Source organism: Camelus ferus, chromosome 12 (assembly GCF_009834535.1).
Source record: "Camelus ferus isolate YT-003-E chromosome 12, BCGSAC_Cfer_1.0, whole genome shotgun sequence".
NCBI classification, from domain to species: Eukaryota; Metazoa; Chordata; class Mammalia; order Artiodactyla; family Camelidae; genus Camelus; species Camelus ferus.
In genome coordinates, this window is record NC_045707.1 from 14,082,932 (window position 1) to 14,104,294 (window position 21,363).

The 21,363-nt window shown below is 58.9% G+C and overlaps 1 protein-coding gene across 3 annotated transcripts in view; it reads right to left on the reverse strand.

Annotated features, from left to right (window-relative positions):
• Nucleotides 1-270: 270 nt before the first annotated feature.
• Nucleotides 271-21,363, reverse strand: part of COL2A1 (collagen type II alpha 1 chain) — a 31,124-nt gene continuing 10,031 nt past the window's right edge. For 2 of the 3 annotated variants that reach the window (XM_032492702.1, XM_006177653.3), the window contains 43 exons: nucleotides 21,168-21,221; nucleotides 20,736-20,789; nucleotides 20,555-20,608; nucleotides 20,231-20,275; nucleotides 19,688-19,741; nucleotides 17,100-17,144; nucleotides 16,580-16,633; nucleotides 15,028-15,126; nucleotides 14,678-14,722; nucleotides 14,488-14,586; nucleotides 14,270-14,323; nucleotides 13,767-13,874; nucleotides 13,325-13,378; nucleotides 13,145-13,243; nucleotides 12,941-12,994; nucleotides 12,405-12,503; nucleotides 11,970-12,023; nucleotides 11,539-11,592; nucleotides 11,143-11,196; nucleotides 10,877-10,930; nucleotides 10,611-10,655; nucleotides 10,298-10,396; nucleotides 9,958-10,065; nucleotides 9,574-9,627; nucleotides 9,215-9,268; nucleotides 8,755-8,808; nucleotides 8,346-8,399; nucleotides 7,958-8,065; nucleotides 7,291-7,344; nucleotides 6,763-6,816; nucleotides 5,831-5,992; nucleotides 5,507-5,614; nucleotides 5,188-5,295; nucleotides 4,850-4,903; nucleotides 4,570-4,677; nucleotides 4,302-4,355; nucleotides 4,046-4,153; nucleotides 3,715-3,768; nucleotides 3,160-3,267; nucleotides 2,524-2,812; nucleotides 1,868-2,055; nucleotides 1,313-1,555; nucleotides 271-852 (listed from right to left, as the gene is read on the reverse strand). In XM_032492702.1, coding sequence (XP_032348593.1) covers nucleotides 706-852; nucleotides 1,313-1,555; nucleotides 1,868-2,055; nucleotides 2,524-2,812; nucleotides 3,160-3,267; nucleotides 3,715-3,768; nucleotides 4,046-4,153; nucleotides 4,302-4,355; nucleotides 4,570-4,677; nucleotides 4,850-4,903; nucleotides 5,188-5,295; nucleotides 5,507-5,614; nucleotides 5,831-5,992; nucleotides 6,763-6,816; nucleotides 7,291-7,344; nucleotides 7,958-8,065; nucleotides 8,346-8,399; nucleotides 8,755-8,808; nucleotides 9,215-9,268; nucleotides 9,574-9,627; nucleotides 9,958-10,065; nucleotides 10,298-10,396; nucleotides 10,611-10,655; nucleotides 10,877-10,930; nucleotides 11,143-11,196; nucleotides 11,539-11,592; nucleotides 11,970-12,023; nucleotides 12,405-12,503; nucleotides 12,941-12,994; nucleotides 13,145-13,243; nucleotides 13,325-13,378; nucleotides 13,767-13,874; nucleotides 14,270-14,323; nucleotides 14,488-14,586; nucleotides 14,678-14,722; nucleotides 15,028-15,126; nucleotides 16,580-16,633; nucleotides 17,100-17,144; nucleotides 19,688-19,741; nucleotides 20,231-20,275; nucleotides 20,555-20,608; nucleotides 20,736-20,789; nucleotides 21,168-21,221 — 3,702 coding nt within the window. In that variant the 3' untranslated portion in view covers nucleotides 271-705. The remainder of the gene's footprint in view (nucleotides 853-1,312; nucleotides 1,556-1,867; nucleotides 2,056-2,523; nucleotides 2,813-3,159; nucleotides 3,268-3,714; nucleotides 3,769-4,045; nucleotides 4,154-4,301; nucleotides 4,356-4,569; nucleotides 4,678-4,849; nucleotides 4,904-5,187; nucleotides 5,296-5,506; nucleotides 5,615-5,830; nucleotides 5,993-6,762; nucleotides 6,817-7,290; nucleotides 7,345-7,957; nucleotides 8,066-8,345; nucleotides 8,400-8,754; nucleotides 8,809-9,214; nucleotides 9,269-9,573; nucleotides 9,628-9,957; nucleotides 10,066-10,297; nucleotides 10,397-10,610; nucleotides 10,656-10,876; nucleotides 10,931-11,142; nucleotides 11,197-11,538; nucleotides 11,593-11,969; nucleotides 12,024-12,404; nucleotides 12,504-12,940; nucleotides 12,995-13,144; nucleotides 13,244-13,324; nucleotides 13,379-13,766; nucleotides 13,875-14,269; nucleotides 14,324-14,487; nucleotides 14,587-14,677; nucleotides 14,723-15,027; nucleotides 15,127-16,579; nucleotides 16,634-17,099; nucleotides 17,145-19,687; nucleotides 19,742-20,230; nucleotides 20,276-20,554; nucleotides 20,609-20,735; nucleotides 20,790-21,167; nucleotides 21,222-21,363) is intronic. The other variant, XM_032492701.1, reaches the window with a different exon arrangement.

Here is a 21,363-nt window from a genome sequence, read left to right on the forward strand (position 1 = left end):
GGAGCTTTGTGTCTGGGTTTGCTCTCGGGAATAAGGCCACTCCACTTTGGCCCCTCCCTTCCCAAACCTTGATCTTTAGGTGAACCTAGTTCACCCCTGGGTTCCACGCCATGCCAAGGTTTACAAAAAGAGGCCAGTTTGTGTTTATGTGAGGTTGCTCATCCAGGCAGTGTGGCTTCAGTCAAGAGAGGAAGGCCTGAGGATGGCGGTTTGGTCGTGCCCACAGAACCCACAGAAAGGAAAATAAAGAACAAAGGACAAGCCAATAGGTACTTTCCAATAATTTTTTTTGTTTTTAATATCAATTGACGTCTTAAAAAATACAGAGGTGTTTGACACAGAATAGCACCATTGTGTAGGACACACAGTTCCTGCGCCCGGCACCTGAAGGGGTCCTCTTGCCTGGGCTGGGGGGCAGTCACTCAGGGGGCGTTTGACTCACACCAGTTAGTTTCCTGTCTCTGCCTTGACCCAAAGGTCTTACAGGAAGACAATAAATAAATAGAACACCGAGATTTTATTTTTGCAGTCTGCCCAGTTCAGGTCTCTTAGAGAGGGGAGAAAAGTCCAAACTGTGAGAGGGTGAGATGAATGGACATCAGGTCAGGTCAGCCATTCAGTGCAGAGTCCTAGAGTGACTGGGATTGGAAAGTACTTGGGTCCTTTGGATTCGCAATGGATTGTGTTGTTTCTGGGTTCAGGTTTTTACAAGAAGCAGACAGGCCCTATGTCCACACCAAATTCCTGCTCAGGCCCTCCTATGTCCATGGGTGCAATGTCAATGATGGGGAGGCGCGAGGTCTTCTGTGACCGGTACTCGATCAGAGTCTGGCCCCACTTACCGGTGTGTTTCTAGGGGAAAAGAAGAGGAGAGTCAGTGGGTGCCTTGCAATCCAGTGCCAGCTGCCCAGGACCCCAAAACTGAGCATCCCAGTGCAGAACACCCCTGAGGGCCCCCTCGACTTCTTTTGGAGTTGACCTCTACCTCGATTCCAGTCCCCAGCAGCAGGGCCTCCTCCGCCCTGCCCTGCTTCTTCCCTACTCCCCCCAGACAGCAGCGGGCCCAGGGCGGGTGGGCAGACCCACACGCATGGAGTGATGTTCCTACAGGAGTCACTGTAGAGTGGAGGAGACAGAAGGACACACACCTCGCCCTCACCTGTCGCTCTGTGTGCCATCCCCACATAGCCCCTCACACTCACACCCCTTTAGGACGACGACACCTGCTGTGGACCAACCCTCTGCCTGCTCCAGCCTGAGCCCCGGGTCCCAGGAAGCTGATCTCTCTGGCGGCCCAGCCGGCCTGACTCACCGTGCAGCCATCCTTCAGGACAGTGTACGTGAACCTGCTGTTGCCCTCAGCCCGGATCTCCACGTCGTTGGAGCCCTGGATGAGCAGGGCCTTCTTGAGGTTGCCGGCTGCTTCGTCCAGGTAGGCGATGCTGTTCTTGCAGTGGTAGGTGATGTTCTGGGAGCCCTCGGTGGACAGCAGGCGTAGGAAGGTCATCTGGACGTTGGCAGTGTTGGGGGCCAGGTTGTCATCTCCATAGCTGAACTGCAGGGCAGAGAGCAGTGCCATGAGGCCGGGGACAGGGGCCACAAGGGCCACCAACCAAAGTGCAGTGGGGCTGGGGCAGCAGGTCACTGGGAGCAAGCACTTTTTGCTTCTAGGGAGTGAAGCAAGCCCTCCAAGGACCTCTCCCTCCACCCCTAAATTGGAAAAAAAATACTATTCCTCCTCTTTCCTTCTTCTTAAAGCCCCAAAGAAAACTGGTGAGAATGTGGGCAACGAGCTCTCAACTTGCAGGGAGAGAGCAGAGGGAGATTCTGAGGCGCCGTCTCTGGCCTGGAGCGAGCAGGGACTCACGTGGAAGCCGCCGTTGATGGTTTCTCCGAACCAGATGTGCTTTCTGTCCTTGCTCTTGCTGCTCCACCAGTTCTTCTTGGGAACGCTGGCTGGGTTGGGGTAGACGCAGGTCTCACCAGTCTCCATGTTGCAGAAAACCTTCATGGCGTCCAAGGTGCAGCCCTGGTTGGGGTCGATCCAGTAGTCTCCTGCCGGGGGGGGAGGCAACACCCCATCGGGGCTCAGACGGGCACAGACACCTGCTCCTGAGAGGGCCAGGCCTGCCTGGGAGAGGCAGTAAAGGCCCTCGGGGACACCAGGGGAAGAAGAGCAGGGTGTGAGGGCCACATGCGGCCAAAGGGAGGGCAGAGGGAGGGATCTAGGGTAGGAGGACCTGGATGGGAATGTCCAGGGCTAAACAGGGGTGCAAGCAAAAGGGCAGGGCTGCCCAGTGGCTGGAGCTCTACCCTGAAGTCACTTCCACCATGTAGCCATGGCAGGACGAGGCCAGGGCTGCAGTCTCTCTGCTGTGAAACGGGGAAGCACCACATTCCAGAACCTTCCAGGCCTGGCTCTGCCCTGTGCTAAGAGGCATCTGCTCCCTCAGCATGAGGGGGCCGTGCCCAGTGGGCTGCCTTCCCACTCCCTGGGCCAGGTGTCCTGCCCTCCAGGCTCACCGCTCTTCCATTCAGGGTGGCAGAGTTTCAGGTCCCGGCAGGTGCGAGCGGGGTTCTTGCGGGAGCCCTCGGGGCTGCGGAGGCTCTCAATCTGGTTGTTGAGGGACTTGAGTGTGGCGTCCACCTCGGCGTCATGCTGTCTCAGGTTGCCGGCTGCCTCGTCGGCCCGCATGTACTGCAGGGGGTCAGGGCCCTTCTCTCTCTGGCCTAGGCCAGCAAAAGCGGACATGTCGATGCCGGGGCCGGGGGGACCTGGGGGGCCAGGGGGGCCAGGATTTCCAGGAGGACCCTGTGGCAGGAAACAGAGAAATCAGCCAGGAATTAGAGACACCCCTCCTGTGTCCATCCCCACCTGCTAGAATGTATAGAGTATCTTCTTCCCAGTGCCATTGAGGGGTGGGGGTGCACCACAGGTCAAGACCAAGAAAACCATAGTACACTCCTCGTTCTTTCATCAGCCCCTCTCTTCTGTTTCTTATGGACTCTCTGAACCTCCAGGGAGATCCCAGGATAAAAGAGATGCCATCACATTAGCTGCAGGCTGATGCCCCGAAACAAGCCCTTACAGCACCAGAGAGCGCCAGCCTCCCAGTGCTGGGGACACCCCAGGCAGCAGGAAGGAGTCAGGACACTTACAGCGGGGCCGGTTTCGCCTGAACGTCCACGGGGACCAGGAGGTCCGATGGGGCCAGGGATTCCATTAGCACCATCTTTGCCAGAGGGACCGACAGGGCCAGGAGGACCCTGCAGGCAGAGAGAGAGAAGTGGTGAGGAAAGAGCCATCAACAAAGGGCAGGTCCGGGAGGAGCCGGGGCTGGTTAGGTGGCCATCCTGGTAGCACTCGCCGCCCCGTTCCCAGTTCTTCCCACTTCTCAGCCGTAGAACCCCACGCTGGTCTGTGTGGCCAAGAGCCAGCAGCATGGCTTCACGGCTCGCCTACCCTCCTAAGCTCCTCTTTGTAAAATCCTGTTCCTGCACGTCTGTCTGACAGCCAAGAGCTGCTCGTGTTCGTCCTGAGATCTCAGGTACTTTTCTGGCCGTGGTCTCACTAAGTCAGTCCCACCTCCACTGCTGAGTGAGGGCCGCTGAGCCCAAGGCTTCCCCAGAAGCAGCAACATTTCCCTCCTCATCAAACACCTGGCCAGCGGCCTGGGCCCACCCCGGAGGAAGGGCTCACTCCATCTCACTTACTCTAGGGCCAGAAGGACCAGCAGGACCAGAAGCACCTTGGTCTCCAGAAGGACCCTGTACAGAAGGAAGAGGCGGAGGTCAGAGTTCAGCACAGATAGGGCCCCATCTTCCAGGCTGGGAGGCCTTCTTGAATATGTGTAGATACTGGGAGTTGGGGGAGCAGACGCCTGTCCCACCCCCACGTCCCTTCCACTCGCTCCTCCCTCCGACCCTGAGGAAGTCCTGGACATTTCTTAGGATGGTCCCAAGTCATTTTAGGGGCATGGGAAGCTCAGGTGGGCTCTGCGCAGTGGGAGGCCTTGGGGAGCCAAGCACAGGCAGCAGCACTTACAGGGGGGCCTGGCAGACCCTGCAGACCGGTGAAGCCACGGTGTCCCTTCAGTCCCCTCTCGCCAGCCTCTCCAGCTTCTCCTTTGTCACCTCGGGGGCCTTGAGGGCCCTGGGAACAAGACACACAGACACAGGTTGGGTCAGCTCGGGCTGGAGCAAGAGCCCTCTGCTGGCCTCACCCAAGACAGGAGCCCCGGGGTCCCTGCAGCCCCCAACCTGCCTGCTGGGGACCCAGCACAGGATGCTGAGATACTCACTGGCATTCCTCGGGCTCCAGCCGGTCCTGCGGGTCCCATGGGGCCTTGTGCACCCTGTGAGGAGAGTGGGAGAAGCGTCAGAGCACAGTCAGGGCAGGGACGGCCTCTCTGCATCTGCCCCCAGCCTGGGCACTGAGGCTGCTGCACCCATGGCCAGAGACGCCTGGACCCAGGGACGCCTCCAGGGCCTGGTCGGGGGAAGGGGGGTGGTGGAAGAGCTCCCTGCTCACCCTCCACCTCCAGCTTTTACTGACGTGAAGATACTCACAGCTTCTCCTCGGTCTCCCTGCTTGCCAGTTGGGCCGGCGGGGCCAGGAGAGCCAGGGGGTCCAGGGGTTCCGGGAGCACCCACGGGGCCAGCCTCACCACGATCACCCTGTTAGGAGAGAGGTCTTAGGCTCAGAGAGGAGTGTTCCAGAAGAGGCAAGGAGAGAAGGTCCTTCCAGACTGAGATACGACTTGGGCCCTGACTCACCACCCCAGGCCAGCCTGTTAGGCGGATGGAATGTCCTGCCTGCCCCACCACCTGTAGAGCCCCAGATACTCACCTTGACTCCAGCCGCACCATCTCTGCCAGGGGGGCCATCAGCGCCAGGGCTTCCCTGGGCAAAGGGAAACAGATGCCATCAGAGCTGCCCACCAAACCCCCTCTGCACCCCATCCTCCCCTCGGGAGCTCAGGTTTGTTCCCTCTGGCCAGTTGAAGCTTTGGAGCCAAAGCCTTCTCACCAAGATGGTTCCAGCCTCCCTCCCGTGTGCCCTTCTCTCCCCTATCATGACCTTCCCTTCATACCCAGAGGCTTAGACTTGGCCCATCCTGTCACCTCCTTCTCCAGGGCTCCCCTCTCCCCAGGAACAGCCACCCCACAGTGGGTCCCACTGCTCACCTCACGTCCAGGTTCACCAGCAGGACCAGTCAGGCCAGGAGGACCCACAGGGCCAGGGGGACCTCGGTCTCCAGATGCACCAGGAGCTCCTTGCTTGCCAGGCTCACCCTGGGAGACAGTGACAAGGAGAGTAAGTGTGTGCTCCGAGGCCCCTCTGAGCCTTTCTGGGGAGAGGGCTGACCAGGGGTCAGTTCTGAGGATGTGGGGCGGGTAGCAGGCTCAGGGGGTGAGTAGGCCACCACCAACAGCACCGGATGAAGAGCCAGCACTGAGCCAGGCTGGGCCCAGCTGTCCTGGAGGAAGGGGCGTCCCCACTCACCGATGGGCCAGGCAGGCCAGGGAATCCTCGCTCACCACGCTGCCCAGGCAGGCCAACGATGCCCCTCTGACCTGCCAGACCCTGAGGACCTGGAGGACCATCGGGACCCTGAGAGAGGAGAGGTAGGGGGAAAGAACTTGAGAACTGACACGGAGCCGCCCCCATCCACACAGCAACCGGCTGTGCACTGCTGGGGTCAGAGTCAGCGCTCCTCCTGCCCAGGCAGGGCACTTCTCTCCAAGGTGCTTCCCACCCTGGCAGCCCCACAGCCCTGCTCCCCCAACTCCAGGCTCTGTGCACTCACAAGCCTGGGGCAGGACTTACAGAGGGACCATCATCTCCAGGCTCTCCCTTCTCGCCAGGGGGTCCAGCAGGACCTTGGAGGCCAGGGTCACCAGCTCGGCCAGGGGGACCGCTGTCTCCTCGAGCACCTTTGGGACCATCTTTTCCAGAAGGACCAGGGGGACCGGGGGGCCCAGGGTTGCCCTAGAAGGAGCAAATGCAGGTAATGAGAAGTCATCACATCCTTCCCCATCCATCCAGGCTGCCAGAGCCAGTGTGGCCCCAGGGACAGCGAGCGCCCTTCTAGGGGCCTCCTTCACAGTAAGGGCAGCTTGACCCCTGACCCCAGTCTGCCTCTTCCATCTTCTCTCCCATGTGAGCTCTGGGCAGCCAGCCTGGCTTCTCCAGCCCCAAGGACTCCTAAAGGTTAGGCTCTCAAAGATGCAGCTTTCTTGCACGAAAATCCCAGCACACTTTCCTTTTTCTGATCTGCTTGGAATCCCTCCTGCCTCCTTCCTTTTGGCCTCACTCCTACCACTGATCCTCAAGGAACATCTCCAGCCTTGCTCCTCTGACCCCTAAGCCTCTGTACTTGCTTCCTTTGTGCTTGGCGGTGTTGAGCTGGGTGACTTCTCAGCATCCCTCCTCCCTCTACTGCAAACTCCCCAAGGGCAAGTCGTGGACTTTCTTATAAAGCACAGGGCCAGGTACACGCAGCGTGCTCAAGAAATGTGTGTCCATGATGAAAGCAATTGTACCAGCCCATCCTGCCCCCGAGCCAGAAGCCTATGGTCACCAAGACCCCTGCTCCTAGCTGTCTACAAGGAGAGCAGGTCCCCATGGTCAATTAATCACTCCTCCCAGGAGCAGGAATGGGCCCAAAGGGGTTCAGGAGACCGGACCAGACTCTTCAGCCCCTGCCTGTGCCTCGCACACCAGGAGTAAGGCGGGACCTAGCCAGGAGTGACACTTACATTAGAGCCGGGTGGTCCAACGCGGCCAGCAGCTCCGGGGAATCCGGTGGCTCCCTATGTGAGGAGAGGAGAGACCCTGAGTACCTTGGGCCCTCAGGAGGCCCAAGAACCAAGTGTTGGGGGGGTCTCAGAGGCTGGTGTGGGAAGGGGCGGGGACTGCATAGCAGCAAGGGGAGCTAGAGAGGGAGAAAGGGCCCCGTGGGGTCTGGCCATGACCTCGTGCAGCTGCAGCTCTCTGCCTCCAGCTCCTGCAGGGGGGCAGACTCAGGGAGCCGAGCAGGGGCGAGCCTGGGGCCAGGGAACTCCCAGGATCACTGCACACCGGCAGAGAGGGGCGCCCTCTTTCCTCCTGGATTGGGATGGGCTTGGACTGGGGGCAAAAGCCGGGCTGAGAAGGAGGGAGGTGGGGTGGAGTCTCTGGGGCCAGGCCTTCTTCATGAGAGCGGGGGTGGGGCATGGAAAAAGCTGCTGCCCCAACAGTACCCTCCACCCCACCTGGGCGACAGTGGGAATGCGGGCCTCACTCACCGGGGGGCCCTGAGCGCCTCGGGCTCCTTTAGGACCAGTCACGCCAGTAGGACCCTGGGGAGGAAGGAGGGAGACAGTGAGGCCTGGTTCTCCCCGGGAGGGCTGTGGGCTTCTGGGCACAGGGCCTGGCTGAGCCCCAACAAGGACTCCTAAGGGCTAGGCTCTCAAAGATGCAGCTCTCTCGGCACTAAAATCCCAGCGTGGAGAAGCTGTCACAGGCGGGCCTCCCATCCTGGCCAACAGGAGACTCGTGTTCTAGGAGACCTCGGGGAGGAGAAGCCTTTCAGGCTCTGCAGAGCCAGTCCAAGATCTCCCCGCTGCTCACAAGAGACCGGCTGCTCTGTCCCCAGCTGTCTGTCCTCAGGGAGACACAGCCGGGACCCTATGTCATCCCCCAGCACCCCCACCACACGCCCACACCCACACCCAAGACAATGAAAGCCAGTTCAGCTACTAGAGCCTTTATCCCTGAATACAAATGCCTCCTCCCAGCAGCCTCCCCCTCCTATGGCAGCAGCGGCAGCAGCAGGCTCCGAGTCTGCAGGTGGAGAGCCCTAAATGCAGGCGGGCATCCCCCAGCCACCCTCCGCCTGCCCAGGCCCCTCACCCTGCACCCAGCACTCCCCGCCCTGTGGGGACAGTTCCGGGGGAGCTCAGCATTACCCACCTGAGGCCCAGGAGCTCCAGAGGGGCCCTGAGGACCTGGGGCACCGGCATCACCTTTCTGGCCGGCCTCTCCTTGCTCGCCTTTGGCACCAGGCTGGCCATCAGCACCCTGTCGGGGAAAGTGGAAGCCGGTGAGTGGGGGCAAATATTCAAAGTCCTTCCCAAAGGGCCAGAGACTCTGAGTGTGACTGTGTGTGTCCACCCTGGGCCTGAACACTGGGTCTGAGGTAGGACTGTTACATCAGTGTGGCAATGTGGGATGAGAGGAGCCCATTCCTCTTCTTTAAACTCTGTCCTTCGCTGCCCCGCAGGTGGAAGGTGCCCTCGGGTACTGACGCAGAGCTGGGAAGAGGAAGGGCCCAGGAGGGAGGGTGGACAGAGATACTCACAGGAGGACCAGCGAATCCAGCGGGCCCGGGGGGTCCAGTCTCTCCACGTTCGCCCTGTGAGAGAAGAGGCCCAAGAGGAGTGAGGCTCAGCTGCCTGCCTGCTCTGTTCCCTCCTGTGAGCCCAGATCCCCCTCAGGCCCAGCCTGGCCTCCTGCACAGTAACCCCAGAGAGAAGGGGTCAGGAAGCTCCCTCGTAGAGGGACCCAGGTCAGAAAGCCTCCCTTGGTCAGAGGAGCTGAGGACCCAAAGACCCTCCACCTAGATCACATCGTGGGGGTGATGTGCCTTCTCCCTTCCTTTCTCATCTCTCCTCTCCACCCCCAGACCCAGACCCAGACCCAGACCCAAAGGGCAGGGAGGGAACGCGTGCCGGGGGCTTGCAGGGCCAGGCTCAGGGGCAGATACTCACCGGGGCACCACGAGCACCAGCAGTTCCTGCAGGACCAGGAGGTCCAACTTCTCCCTAAGGTGGGGAGGGGAGATGAGCCGTGGATGAGCGGTGTGGGGCCTGAGTGGGCCTTTCGAGAGCACAGTGCACCCAGGAAGCCCCGATGGTGAACGGGGGCTCTGGTCCCCCCACCGACCCGCAGCCTATTTTCTCCTTGTTGCTTCAGCCACACCTGCACCCTCCTCGGGGCCTTTGCTGAAGGCACCTGTACCCCTGTCCAACTGCTCCCCTGAATGGCACACACAGCCATGAGTTTGCTCCTAAGAAGACCCCCACCCTCAATGCCCTGCAGCCGCTGGTGGGCAGGAGGGTAACAGTTGTTAAGCGAGGGCAAGAACTGGCAGTCTTTGGCAGGAGACGAAGGAGGCTTGATAGAGGAGGCGAAGCAGAGCAAGAAAAGGGACCCACGACTCAAACTCACCTTCTCACCATTGGCACCAGCTGGGCCAGGGGGGCCGATGGGGCCAGTCAGACCCTGGGGAGAGAAGGCGGAAGTGAGAGGCAGGGGAGAGGCAGCTAGCAACGGGGAGCCCAGAGGGGACCCCACACCCACTGGACCTTGGTGCACCCTCCCATGGCCCCCAGAACTCCCTCTCATCCTGGGCCCCCGTTTTGATAGGCAACTCCATGTGGTTGTCCAGCCCACAGAACTGAAAAAGGACAGGAGACCACACTCACACACTGCCCCCCTGTCCCCTGAGTGCAGGGCTGGGGACCCGTGAGGTCTCCTGCATCTGTCCCCACCCAACCCCAGGAAATCTGCAACCAGCATTCACTTACTCGTCCGCCGTCCTTCCCGGGGGCTCCCTCAGGGCCTTTCTCACCAACGTCACCCTGTGGGATAGAGAAAACAGGCCACCTCAGGCATGCTCTCCAAGACCCCCTTTGTCAGCTCAGCTCAGCTCCCCCAGAATGGGGCTCTGGGCAGAGCTCAGAGCCTGCAGGGGGGATTTGTTGTGGTCTCAGGGTGAGTGATGAGGAATAACATGAGTGAGACGGAGGGAAGGGTTAGGAGAGAATGTCAGGTCAGACAGAGAGCCTTGGAGGCGGGTCTCCAAGTTCCTTCGGAGGGTAACTGGGAACCTCACCCCCAGGGGTTGTGAGGAGCTTGAGGGAGTATGAGGAAGCACACTGCGGGGGAGGCATGGTCAGCCAGGTACTCACCCTGTCTCCCTTGGGCCCGGCAATGCCAGCTGCTCCCCTCTCACCGGGCATCCCCTGCAGACCTGGAGGGCCCTGAGCCCCAGGGGGGCCGGCTGGGCCAGATGCACCCTGTTGTGGGGAGAGGGAGCCTGTGGTGGGCAGCTCCTCCCCCAGGACTCTCGTGCCCCAAGCCCCCTTTCCTTCCTTTCTTCCTCTGCCCAGACCCTTTTCTGTCTTATCCTCCACCCCTCCCTCCTTCCATCTTCATTCCTCCGGAGCCCCCTCCCCTTCCCCTTCATCCCTCAGCAGGGCCTCCCAGGCGGGCCCAGAGGAGCCCTGCTGGCAGGACCACCTCACTTACTTTGGGACCATCAGTGCCAGGAGTGCCGGGGAGGCCGCGGGGCCCCTGGAGGCCCTGGGACCCGGGAGAGCCACGTTCCCCTGGGAAGCCTCGTTCACCCTGTCATGGAGACACCAAGGAGCAGTTAGTCAAGAGAGATGGGGTGGAGGCCCAAAGAGAGGAGACCCGGGGAGAAGCAGGGAGGTGGGGAGCAGGGCCGGGCCCCAGGACGCCAGGGGCGGTGCTGCCAGGAGGCGCCGGCAGGCAGAGCCGCACAACGAACGAGAGAGCAGGCCCAAGGAGGCCACCCAGAAATGGCCGACAGGACACTCACCCTGGGGCCCACGAGGCCGGGAGCTCCAGCTTCACCAGGAACACCCTGAAGAACAAAGAAGGACGTGTGAGAGAGCAGAGGCTTTTCTGTCCCAGAGCCTTGGCCGAGTGTCCCTCCCTGCTGGAGGCTGAGCTCAGACTGTCATCTGTAGAGGGAGGGGTGGCTGGCCTCCTGGGGCTCCTGGGGCCCTCCTGCCCTTGCCTCCTGGGCCTGAGAATAGACTTCCCACCTAAACAGGCTGCAGGTTCAAAGAATCCCATGCTCACCTGGTCACCTGGTTTTCCACCTTCACCTGGGGGACCAGGAGGGCCAGGAAGTCCCTAGAAATCAAAGTGGTTTTGGTTAGGAAAGGAATGAGTTTGCTGCCCCACCCTCCAGGGAGGCTGGCACAGGGCGACAGCCGGGGGTGCAGGGAAGACTTATCCCCGGGGCCCCCTCTAGAGGGCGGGCCTTCCGCCCGCGGTGCCTGCTGCTGCCCCCAGAGCCCTGGGCGTGGACAGGGACTGAACAGGAAGCTGGTCCAGCCACCTACCTGGAACCCAGATGGCCCAGGAGCACCCTGCTCGCCTCGTTCACCAGCAGGTCCCTGCAGAGGAAGATGAAGGTGAGCTGAGCCAGTGTTCCAGAGAAGCTAGGAGCCTCAGCTGGGCCCAGAAGGGTCTGGGGCGGCCTGCAGGAGGGCAGGCAGACACCGTCCCGCACTGCCCAAGCAAGGCGTGCATGTGTGCCTCACTGTCCTCCCACCCTGGGAGGACACTCACATCCCTGACAACCAGGGTGGGGTCCACACTGCCCCCAGGGACATTCTGCCGTCCTCAGTCTAGGTCAGGTGTCCTAGATCAGCCCAGATCCACACCTGTCAGCCCCACTACTCCGCCCACCAAGCCCCTGCCCATGGGCCACCTGGAGAGGCTGGGCAGGTACTTACAGCGGGTCCAGGGGGGCCTGCAGCACCTGTCTCACCATCTTTGCCAGGAAGACCCTAGACAGAGAGAAAGGGGTGATGTAATGATCCACTTTTCTTCAGTTCTACAAACCCCAGGACGGGGCAGGTGCACTGTGTGGCCCAGAGTTTCCAGATGATCCCCCACCTGAACTCCATTTCCACACCTTCCCTTCCCATCCTTCCCCAGCCCCCTCCTTCTCCCTCAGTCTTTCTCAGCATGGGAGCCTTCTCCATCTCCCTGGGCTGCTGTCAGCAGCCAGATGTCTCCCCTGTGGACTCCCAAAGGGCCCAGCATGGGCTCAGCCACAGGAATCCACAGGGTCAACTAGGGGTCCCAGGGGCAGGCCAGAGATTTCCCTCTCTTTGCAGATACCCAGCAAACACCAAGGCATGGCAGTAGGGAGGGTACTTACTCTCAGACCAGGAGCACCAGGCAGTCCCTTCTCACCAGCTTTGCCAGGCTCACCCTGGAAGAAAGAGTGCAGGGCCATGAGGCAGAAGGTTTTGGTGGGAGTAGGGTAGGTCGCTAGGCTGGGGAGATGAGCTTGGGGCCACGACCTGATGAACAGCAAAGGCTAAAGCCGACTATCAGCACCTCTCTTAAGCTCAGAGCCCTGCCCCAGGGAACACTGTCACAGCTGAGATGTCCTGAGGGCTTTAAAGAGCCCTGGGGTTCCCCAGATCACATGCACTCCTGCGGGGCATGGAGGCCCCAGCTGCCCAGGGCACAGTGGGGCCCGCTCATCAGGGCCCTTGGGTTAACTCTATTCAGGAGCCAGCCCTTTCCCCAGGGGCAGGGAGGCAGTAGCACCATGTGGAAGGAAATACAAGGACAGGTGTTTACTTACATTGGCACCTTTGGGACCAGGGAAACCCATGACACCAGGCTGCCCACGAGCCCCCTGAGGACCTGGAGGTCCAGGGCGACCGTCTTCACCAGGGGCTCCCTGAAAAAAAGAAAACCATTCTCAGGACATGGACACTCGACCACATTCATCCATCCAATATCCGCTAAGTGCCTACTGTGTAGCAGGGACAGGGCTAGACACTGGCCAGACATACAGCCAGGGTTGCAACCAGCAGCCCATATCACACACCGGCCCCATCAGTGACAAGGCACTGCTTAGCTTAGAAGTTTTGCTGCTGAAAGTGTGTATCAGGCTTTGTCTTCCCACAAGGAAAAGCCCAAATGCACAAGAGGGTGGCATTTTCAGAACTCACAGCCACTGCACAGGCCACACCTGGCCCCAGGACCTACCATCTGTCCCCCTCCACAGTACTTCAAATTCACAGTCCGCCCCCACCCAACTCCGGTCTCTTTTCCCATCTGCCTCCCCAAGCATATCCCCCAACCCCTCCCAACATCCCCAGATGATGGACTTACAGAAGGACCAACTTTGCCTTGAGGACCAGCATCACCAGGGCGACCAGTGAGACCCTTTGTTCAGGGGAGAGAAGAGGATGGGTGTCAGGGCAGCCCCAGGACTGTCCAATCCTGGCAGCACAGGGTTGGAGGGACCAGGTGGGGCGGTGCAGGAGGGGTCTGTTCAGAGTCAGAAGCCAAGAACTAAAGCAGCTCCGTACTTACTCTGGCTCCAGGAAGGCCAGGCTCTCCGGGACGGCCAGGGTCACCATTGGCTCCCTTCGGACCAGCAAGGCCACTGGGTCCTCGCTCTCCAGGGGCTCCCTACACAAGAGGAGGCAGGGTGTCAGCAGAAAGCCATCTGACCAGTGATGCGGGGACCCCAGTCCCTGTCCCTCCACTCACCTTGGGACCTGCCAGACCATCTTGACCTGGGAAACCACGGTTGCCAGGAGCACCCTAGGCAGAAGTGGAGAAGAGAGGCAGTGAGTTAGAGTTGCCCTTCACCCAACTGTGGCTGCAGAAAGCCTAGCCAGGCCCCAGGGGGTCCATCCCACCAGACCCCCAACTAGTTTCTGTGGAGCAGAAGATACGGCCTGCAAGATTCTGAGAGATTAACTTTTGGGGCCTGTCCCCACCTTTTTGGGAAGGAGCTCTATTTCGTGTCATCCCCAGGGGGTGAGGGACACGAAGAAGGAGAAGGTTCCCTACCCCTATGGTGCAGGTGGGGAAGAGAGGAGCATGGTGTCCAGAAGGCCACATGCTTGGCACAGACCCAGAGCCACAGGGACTTGCCTTGCATCCCCAGGCCACGCCCCAGTGAACATGGGACTCCCCACCCACTTACTCTTTCTCCAGGGGGACCAGCGGGCCCAGCACCACCAGGCTCTCCACGGGCACCTCTTTTGCCTTCTTCACCAGCAGGACCGGGGGCTCCTTGGGGACCAGCAGGGCCCTGAGAACCAGCACAAAAGAGAAACACGGTGAGCCTTGGCCTGGCCCTGGGGCAAGCACGGGCCCAGCCTGTGGAGGAAGTGGCTGTGGCTATTGTTTCAGGGCTGGGGGATCATCTGGGAAAGGGGAGTCACAAAGGACCAGCCTGGGGGGAGCAGAAGTGGCCCAGTGGGAAGAGAGAGAGTATAAAGTTCCAACTGGTCAAGCCGATCAAGCCAAAGATGGGAGCTGAAGCTGCATCAGCTTCTCAGCCCTGTCACAGCTCTCTCTGGGCACAGCCTGAGAGGGCCCAGATGAGGGGCCGGGGCTACGGCGGAGGTGGGCAGTGGGCCAGGGGTGCCCTGGACTTTGTGGAGCAGCCGCCTGGAAAGACAAGGGCTGTAAGCAGATACTCACCGGTTCTCCCTTGGGGCCTTGTTCACCTTTGAAGCCAGCAATACCGGGCTCACCCTTGACAAAAGAGAAAAGCAGTTTCTCACACTTGGTTCTCTCCATGGCCCTGCCTCCACCTCCCGAAACCCTTAAAGGCTCCCACCGAAGGACACAGTGTGAGCACAGGAAAGAGTTTGACTCCGAGGCCGTGGGTGGGACTTGGGGATCACTCTGGGTCTTACCGTTTGACCTTTTGGGCCCAGAGGACCAGTTGCACCTTGAGGGCCGGGTGGACCACGGGGCCCAGGGAAGCCGGGAGCACCAGCAATGCCAGGAGCACCCTGTCAGCATGAGCAGAGAGAAGGGAATCAGGACGGGGTTAAAAAGAGAGTGACCCCACCCGGAGGAGCCAAGTCCAAGGGCAGCACTCACAGCAGATCCTTTAGCTCCAGGAATTCCATCAGCTCCGGGGTTACCCTGAAAAAGGAGACAGTGTCATATAATACGCAGCAAAGAATAAACCCCAGCCACGTCCCAGCCCTCCCCCCCAAGGACCAGGGGCTGGGCCACCAGATGCCCATTCCAGGCATGGCCCTGCTGGACATCTCAAGGTGAGAGTGAGCAATAGAGGAAAAGGTCTCTAGACATGGGGGGGTGGCAGGCTCTGAGCCAGAATGGAGGTTTGATGACTGGGGCTCTACTTCCTTCATATTTAAGCACAAGTCAAGTGTGTCAAGGCCACAGACCCCAGACCCTTCAGGCCAAAGAGAAGCTGCACTTACAGAGGCACCAGCCGGCCCGGGGGACCCAGGAGTGCCAGGTTCACCGCGAGGACCCTGGGCACCTTCAGGACCTCTAGCACCAGTAGGACCAGCTTCACCCTGGAAAGAGACAGGGAGGGATGTGTGAGGACAAGTCAGGGGGACAGAGACCTCTCATGGGGCAGCAACAGTTCAGGACAAGCTGTTTGAACGCACCAAAACCCTGAGTCATGCACGTGCACCCCCTGCATGTGGCACTCCGGTTCCCACACGTGTTCCCACACGGGCCACCTGGCTGAGCTCGCCGCCCTGATGACTTCCTACCCGACCGCTCCACTCTCCATCTCCCCTCTCTACTGTGACCACCACAAGCAAACACACGGATTCGTGCCACTGCCTAGACATCATGCTGGTCCTGCCAGCACCCATCAGAAAAGCCCGAGCCGGAGGATCCTGCCAGCCCAGTGACCTGGGACGACGGAAGGATGGCTGAGATGGGCAGGCACCTCTACCCCCACTCCCCACCTATTTTTTCTTTCATTGAAGCTCTCGAACATCTCAGCTCAGGGCACCACTCAGCCTGTATCTGGCTGATGTGTGAACCAGGCTCTGGGCCAAGCCTGTTTGGAGGGAGCCAGAAAGCCAGGGCAAAAGCAAGCTGGGACTAGCGCCCTGACCCTACTTTTCCCAAAATGGCCTCTGCTTTTACATTCATTTTTTTCCTGAAAGTTACAACTGGCTGCGGTCTGGGCTCTCTGGACCGCGGAGTCCCTGGGGAGGACTGCTGACCTGGAGGGAGGGCAGAGCCTCCTCAGGTTTCTTCTCAGAACATTCTCGCTTCACTTTTGTAATTATTATTTTCTAAAGGTCAGGCCCCCTCACCTTCTGCTGTCCCTCTCCACAATGGGTCTCCTTCACCCGGCTCCCAGGGCCTCAGACACTGTCTGGTTGCCGTGGAAACCCCCAGGAGGGGAAAAGCAACCTGATGCCAGTGACCACATGGAGGCTCCTTATTCATGTCCTGGCGGCAACAGGAGAGAATTCCCAGGGACTCACGCGCATTGGAATCCCTCCTGGGCCACGGGGGCCTTTCCCTGAACTGGCTGGCCTCCCACTGGCCTCTGCTAATCCTCGGAAGAACCCTATTAACATGGCTTGGAAGAGCCAAGCCCCTCAGATGAAGCAGGGGTGAGAAGAAAGCATGGAACCGTCTCCCAGCCCACTTCCTTCCAACTCCCTTTCAGGTCTAAAGTCAGATGAGCTTTACCTTCCTTCCTCCGGTTCCTGGTCTTCTGGTCCCTCCCACTTCTCGGGTGTCTCCCCATCTTTTTCTGCCTTTCCCCATTCTGAAGCTGTAACTCTACCTCCAGCTTTTTATCATTCCATCTTACTTTCCCTTCCAGCTGGTGACTCTGAGAAATGCCTGACTTTTTCCTTGCCTCCACGGAGAGCAGCGGTGAGGGGGCGGGAGCGGGTGGGACACTCCTCCGAAGGGAAGGGGGATCACCCAGGGGGCAATCAGCAAGGGTTATGGGGAAAGGGGGTCTCCGGACTCGACGAGCAGGGCACGCACCTTGGCACCGGGAGCTCCAGGGAAGCCAGGACCGCCAGCAGGACCCACGGGACCCTGGAGGAAGGACACGGGTGGAGAGGTGAAGGCTGACTCGGCAGCATCTCTCCAGCCTCCCAGGTGAGCCACCTCTACACCACACGCTCCTTCCCACCTCTGCACTGATACTGCTCTGCATCCACTGTGGCTGCAAGTCCCTGGATGAAAAGGGTCCCCACTGCTAGTGTCCCCAAGCCTGGCTTCACAAGGCAAAGCAAGTTTCTGACTATATACACGCCAAGAAGCAGGTGATTCTTTCACCTCCCTCCCTATCCCTCCTCAAAAAAAGTGCCAAAAGGGTGACTGAGAAAAATAAACTATTGCTTCAAAAGCTTGTTATCGACATGCTCGCGCAGAATGAAAATTTAGTCCTCCTTCCTTCGGCAGAAGCCAGAGCACTGTGTGGGTACTGAGTAAACACTGCCAACTTCACTGGCCTTCTGACTGGGACTCAGGTAGACCTGCCGGGGATGAACGAACTTACCGGAGGCCCTGCGGGGCCTGGTTGACCGTCGTTGCCACGGGCACCCTGTGAGCGAGAAGGAAGCAGCCATTGTGAGAGGCTCCCACCCAACCAGTCCCCCTCCTGCCCTGGCCCACCCAGCCGGTGCCCCAGGGCTGAGAGTGAGGCTGGTGAGGTGTGAGCTGCTAAATATCCACAAAGAGGCCCCAGAACTCTCCACAGTGGCTGGGCAAGCAGTGGGCTGCTTCTCAGCTTAAATATGCTTGAGTAATTTCCCAGCTATTCCATCATTTCTTAAACTTCCATTTAGACCCCAAATATCTCCAACTTCAAGGCTGAGTTATCATTTAAAGACTCGATGGATTGGGCCAAACAAAATAAAACAGCCAATCAGTGGCCCTGACTCAGTCGCTCCTGCCTGTCACAGTGGAAAGCACTTTAGGGCTCGATTAACCTCCTTGGTTAGGGCTTGGCTAACTCTAGGATCTGCACCCCGACTCCCAACCCACAAGACAACCTGCTTCTAAGGAAAACAGAGAAGCTGCAGGACTTCTGCCACCAGCCCAGGAAGAAGCTCTGTGATGGGGACAGGGCACTGGGCACAGCCCGAGGACCACATCTGAGCTCGTTATCCCGAGACTCCTTTCACAGAAAGGCGAGGCTGCCGGCTCCTCCTCTATAGGAAGCCCTTTGAGGGCTCCCCCCAGGTTTGTGCTGAGCTTGTCTGGTCTCTCTCTCAAGGCCCCTCAGGGCCCAGGGAACCATTAGGGTAGGCAGAGCTGGGCCTGCCACCTGGTCCTTGGAGGGAACTGGAACAGGCCAGAGGGCGACTTTCCCTCAGCGGAGTCCCGCCTGCCGGCCTCTGCCTCTCCTCTGAAGCTGAAGATGGATGCTTTAGGGGGAGCTCCTGTTTTAAATAAGACTAAATCTTCCTCCTGGCTATGATCCATTTCTCCTGACTGAGACTCTCCTGGTTGGCATTAAACAAGGCAGCAAGAGAAGACATAACAGAAGAAAAGTCACAGGGAGCATAAAGCCTCAGCATTGGCCAGAGCCCCTTCTGGGCTGGCCTGGCCCCTTGGAGAAGCTCTGGAGCACCCTCCCTGCAGGAGCTGGCCGGCGGAGAGGCCGGGCTGCGGTGAGCGAGGGGGAGCTGTGCTGCTGCTCTGAGAGGCCAGAGCTGGGCGGGCATCCGGGGCTCCCCCTGCAGCAAGGCTGGAGAGTGGGCACCATCTGGTCTGGCCTGAGGAGGTGGGAACACATGACCACAGCAGGGTGAGGCCAACCCAGCTCAGCTTCCGGGCTGGCCTCGACACCAGGCCTGCACTTGGAACTACATGACGTTGTCAATGTTCTCCGCCAAATCCTGTGCAGCCCCTGCTAGCCTGACTACTGTGAGGACAGGGACCAGTGAGGAGAAGCCAGAAGCAGGGCCTCCCGTGCCCAGGAAGGAAGGAGAACAGGGATGAGGGATGCAGCTCATCTCCGCCCCTCACAGGGCGCAGCCACCGTGGCTCCAAACCTGGCCAAAAAGCCACAAGCCAGGTCTTGATAATCTGCAGAAATCGCGGTGTTTCTTGGCAAGCCCAGCACTCTCTAATCCCCTCACACAAAGTGACCCTGGGACAAGCCACTCCAGCAGCTCTGGCTGACAAATGGGGGTCGAGGCTGCTTGTTATTTCACTGATCTGCTTTTGAGGGAAATCTCTGCCAAAACAGATACATTATCTGGAAAGCAGTACAACTGAGTGAAGCTAATTTACTTTGGCCGGCCCTGCCGGGACCCACGAGGAGGGGCTGCAGAGCTTGGGTGGTTGGGTGTGAAATCAGCAGAGAGCGTAATCTCTCTTAAATGCAGATTTCATCGCATCACTCGCCTGACCAGGCGCCCACGGGGCTCTCTATTGCTAAGGGATCAGAGCTAAACCCCTGCACCCTCCATCGCTGCAAATCCTCCTGCTCTTATCTTCCCCCACTAACGAGAGGCCACCAGAGTCTGAGGCTGCAAAGCATTGTTTGCCTTAAGCTATTTAACCTTTCCGTGCCTTAGTTTCTTCTTCCCTAAAATGGGGAGAACAATAGAATCTACCTCACAGGATTTGAGGGAAAATTGGATGAGACATAGCACCTCGGGTATTAAACAGAGGAAGTGCCCGTGAAGTGGTGGCCACCGGGGTATCACCAGCAGTGTGGCAATGTCAAGTCAGTGAGTTGATGCTAAACTGTTATACTTTTCCAGGGCATAATCTGAGCAACCAGAAAGAACAAAAAGGGGCACAGTACTATAGCCAATTGAAGTCTGTCCATAAATTCAAATGGGATTGACTGGGGAGTGGGTGGTGCTGCGGGGATTAGCAGAATAATTCAGACTAGTTAAGGAGACTCCTGCCCTCACCAATGAGCCCTCCCACCACCCACCCGCCATCCTTCAACTGTGCAGACCCAGCCTGGGAACCTGTGACTCAGCATGAATCTCCACGGGGTGATGCTACTCTCTCCAGCCCGCAGGGTTGTGCTGAGGGTCAAGTGAAATAAACCTAAAGGCAAGTGCCTTGTAAACTCTGAAGTGCTGGGCAAATGGTGGCTCTGGGTTTTGTCAATTAACTCACCGCAGCGCCAGCAGGGCCAGTCCGTCCTCTCTCACCAGGAAGGCCGCGGGGACCCTGGAACACACACCAGGACAGCACAAGCATGAGTTGACTCACTGACACTCTGTGGCATCACTTAACCTGCAGGCCCTCCTGGGACACCGGAGGGGAGGGAGCAAGCAGTGCCCAGGAGGCGAAGCTCTGGGTACCCCTGATCCCGCCCTCCTGACGCAACCTCCTGCTGTGTAGTGGGAGCTTTGTTACAAGTACATCTTGTTTCTTTCAATGAATGAGCTCCCCAAAATGTTAAAAATAAACAGAATTTTTAAAAAATTGAAGCACACCTTAAGTTTGTTAAGCTCTTTCGATGAAATGTTGGTGAAACCTTGAACAAATCATCTATTTGATACAGTTTGCTCTTTGCTCATAATTGGATCAAATCTACAGAATTGAATATCTACTTTGCATAAAGGGAGCAGTGGCATTTACAACAGAGCCATCTACCAGGCTTTAGAGGGTGTCTGAGGAGCGTCTGGAGGCCCCAGGGGTGTTGCTCATACTCACCATTGGGCCTGGAGAACCATTCTCTCCTGGTGAACCACTCTCACCCTGGAAAAAAGATGCACAGGGTCAGTGACTGGGACCCCATTGCCAGCCCCCAGATAACTCCCAGGGAAGAAGCCAAAAGCTCTGGTTTCAGCTAGCACTGACACCCCCAAACTTTAGTTCTGTGAAGGAGAGAGCTCCCCAGACCTGCTGTTTGTCCATTAGGATGTAGGGTTGGTTGTTCCCAACCCAAGCTGTTTGGACGTCCTAACTACACTAAGCAAGCTCACTAGCACCTCCCTGTCATCCGCTCCCCATCCCCGTGCGCTTCTTGGTTCTTACCTTTACACCTGGAGCACCAGCTTCTCCCTTAGCACCATCTAGACCTGGGTAACCCTATGCGACAAGAGAAGACATTCAATCATGCTTCTGGGGAAGCCGAATAGGGACATTCATGTCCCCAAAAGCTTTTCTCTCGCTTGAGCAATCCCTTCTTTCCAGCACCCTCACCTACGATACTTACTCGGTGACCTTTGACACCAGGAAGGCCTGGGGTTCCTGGGAAGCCGCGAGCACCCTGTAAAAGAGGAGATGTTCAGAACTGGGTAAAGGCTGCCCCAGGATGCTCGAGAGCCTTCAGACCCAGCTCCCCAGGCCGCCAGGGAGCAGTGGAAGCTCAGCACTGGGACAGTCTCTCAGTCAGTCCCAGAATCCCCCTCACTGTGCTTCACCCCATCTTGTGCAAAGTGGGTATAAACTGCCAGCCTCCGGGGCCCACATTAGGATCAGAGACGTGGTCATCAGCATGAAGACATGATGCACATAGGGACTGTTGGAATTTCATTTTAGGAGTGAGCTAATGGGACTAGAGGAGTTGGGTGGGCGGCCACTGCCTTGGCTGCAAGGAGGGGGTCTATGGGAACGAGGTTTCAGGCTGGGCAAGGTGGGGTTTTACCTGAGGGCCAGGAGGGCCTCTCTCACCGGCTTTTCCAGGCTTTCCAGCTTCACCCTGAAGGGAGACAGACAGACCTCAGCTTCCTCAGAAGATACGTTAGCACAGATGGCACAGTCCGGAGCGGTGCCTCCCCTCCTGGCCCGCATGCCGCTGCCCAGGGGCTCCCTCATCTCCCCCGCCTCCTTCAGATCCCAGA